We start from the raw sequence: 2,889 nt of genomic DNA, 5'->3' as shown, positions 1-2,889 counted from the left end.
TATCCTATACTGAAATTATGCTTGCTTTCATAGTGCTAAATTGGGTAGAGGCACACCAGCAGGGGAATTTTACCTGCTTTTATAATATTACTATTAAAATTGAAAAATGCACAAGACAATTACGCACATATTGAAATTTTATATGTTCTAAAAAGTGCGCCTAGGCTAGACCTACTGTAGTAGCTTCAGCAGTACCTAGCCTAGTCTAGGCCTACGGCTGGTCTACTGAGGTCTAACACTAAGAGCCTCAAGATTTAGATATAAACGACTGGTGGTAGTAGTAGGCCTGGGCAGTATCCTTTACTGAAATTATGCTTGCTTTCATAGTGCTAAATTGGGTAGAGGCACACCAGCAGGGGAATTTTACCTGCTTTTATAATATTACTATTAAAATTAAAAAATACACAAGACAATTACGCACATATTGAAATTTTATATGTTCTAAAAAGAAGCCTTCTACAACTTCTTCAATACGTATCATTTCCAGTGCGATAATCAATTCAAACATATCATAATACGTTATATAGTCAGAAAAATATTTCAGAAATAACCTACATCATAAGCCTGTGTGTGTATTTGTCATACACTGCAGCATATATCACTACAATTCTTAAAAATTTCCTTGTAGAATATTTTTTTTTATACCACACAGATTAAACAAAGGTACACCACAACACATTAAAAAACAGTAGCTCATTGAATTTGATTTTAATTTTCCAGTTTTAATAAGTATTAGGGATTGCCACTGGGCCCATACTTAAATAAATTACAGTAATTATTATAAAGGTAAGCAATCAGTTGAATTATCAGGAATTTAGCCAATAATACAAAAATTATTCCTATTGTGAAACAATTCATAATAAAATATAAAATTGTGTAGACAATTTATGTCAACCAATATACAAAATGTACCTGGTTTAGGTTATGTTTAAACGTTGGTCTAAAGATCATCAGTATGTTTTTTTTTTAAAGAGATGAAGACATAGAGGAGGAGAAAGAAAAAGAGGAGGAAGAAGGGACGGAGGAAGAAGCAGATGAGGAAGAGACAGAGGAAGAAGCAGAAGAGGAAGAGACAGAGGAATTGTAAGTTATATGGTAAAATATTATTTTAAATTACTGAGTTTTGTTGGTACAAGTTAAGTTAGATATTAATATCATATCTGAAGCCGGGTACTCACTGAGCCCGACAGTTGCCAGCTGACATGATTTTACACAAAAAAAAAGCGATGATGCACGAGCAACAGATCTTTTTGAATGGTGATCCATTCAGCATTCAGACTGACACCGACAACAGACAGAGTCTCATCATCTAGCGCTGAGAGAGAGCAGAGTTGGATTCGTCGTGTGATGGTCATAAGACTGTCATAAGAAGAGAAGTTGATGAGTAATAAATATAGATCGTTATTTTTATTATAAGGTTCCCGTGTACGGCCGAACCGGTCCTACACCCTAGAGAATAGCACATGTAAAGTTCGTTTACGTCGGTTCTTTATCTTGGAAAACAAAAGGATCGGTAAGTTCAGTAAGTTTACATTGCACAAGAACGTATATGGCTATGATATATCCTTTTTTAATTTCCAATTATTACTTATAGGCACTCTTCGGTAAAGTTAAAGCGACCTAGGCCTAGGCCTAGACTAGGCCTAATTAGCCTACTGTACTACTAGTACTACTACTAGGGCTAGGCCCTAGGACTAGGCATAGTCATACCTAGGGCCTGGCCCTAGGCAGGCTAGTTGAAGATTGAAAGTAAGTAGGCAAGGCCTAGGACTTGCCAGGTTAGGCCAGATAGTGTACCAAGTTAGTTTAGCTAGGCTACTGCAATGGAAAGCAGACGTTCAAGATCTGGCCATCAACATTTGGGAGCGATACTTTGATTACCAAAATATAAATGAAACGATTTATCTTCTCCTCGACATTTTGGCACCTTTTCTAAAAGAATATGTTTTCCGACAAAAAACAAACACGAAACTTAAGTACATCATTAATCGATTACTTGCCTCGGCCTCAAACCTACAGGGGTATAGACTGACACCAAACTCACCTTCCTATCATTTATGATTAGGATAAAGAAGTTATATTATTTTGAATTGTTTCACATCTGTTAACTTGTGAATTTCTTTTTCCTGCACTCTCTCAATTTCGTTTATTGCCCTGTTCCGTTTTTGGACCAATTTTAAAAAATAAAGGTGTCAAAATACTGAAGACAATACTTTTTCATTAAGATAATTATGTACATTTGATATAATTCACCCATTTATAGCCCACAAATAATAACTCTAGAGTTGCAATCCCATAATAAACCGAATTCGAAAGAAACATTTTCTACATTGTTGGAATATTAGAGAAGTGAAGTGAAAATAACTAATAAATTGAGCTTTTTCAGTGGAACTTAATATCTTCCAGTTAAATGGTAAGATGTACTGTATGGATAAGGTGTGTTGCCAAACAATAATTGTCATTTTATTCTGATTATGATTGCTTGGAGACTGTATGATCCAAATGAGTTTGGCATTTGACAAATTACCATGCTACTTTTCAACTTGCCAGAATTTAACCCACAACTTTTGATGGTTAAAATATTTATAATCTTCCAACCTTTGGAAGAAAACTATTTAAAATATGCTTTCTTAATGTTTAGACGTAATTACACAATAAAATAAATGCATTGATTTAGTTACAAGATACATGCTACAATTATGTGCCCAAAATCCAGGATGTATTTTTTTTTCTTTGTCTGAAGTTATAATTGTTTAGTGTTGTCAGTCCTGAATTTTCTTTTTTCCAGCAACATGTGAACAAAAAACACTCCAGAAACTTTATTCCCATTTCAAGCCTAGGAGATTTATCCAGTCCAGAGCGAAACTCAAGTCAAGAAGAGTACCTTGA

At 34.6% G+C, this 2,889-nt stretch overlaps 1 protein-coding gene across 1 annotated transcript in view; it reads left to right on the top strand.

The window, feature by feature from the left end:
- LOC117119979 overlaps positions 1-1,087 on the top strand; it is a 2,703-nt gene extending 1,616 nt beyond the window's left edge. Inside the window, exon 2 of the mRNA XM_033264964.1 lies at positions 975-1,087. Coding sequence (XP_033120855.1) covers positions 975-1,087 — 113 coding nt within the window. The remainder of the gene's footprint in view (positions 1-974) is intronic.
- The last annotated feature ends 1,802 nt before the right edge of the window (positions 1,088-2,889 follow it).

This window comes from Anneissia japonica, unplaced genomic scaffold (assembly GCF_011630105.1).
Source record: "Anneissia japonica isolate Jap-2015-1 unplaced genomic scaffold, ASM1163010v1 scaffold2774_len142755_cov157, whole genome shotgun sequence".
NCBI classification, from domain to species: domain Eukaryota; kingdom Metazoa; phylum Echinodermata; class Crinoidea; order Comatulida; family Comatulidae; genus Anneissia; species Anneissia japonica.
Note: the sequence above shows the minus strand (reverse complement) of the source record. Positions and strands in the feature narration are given on the sequence as shown.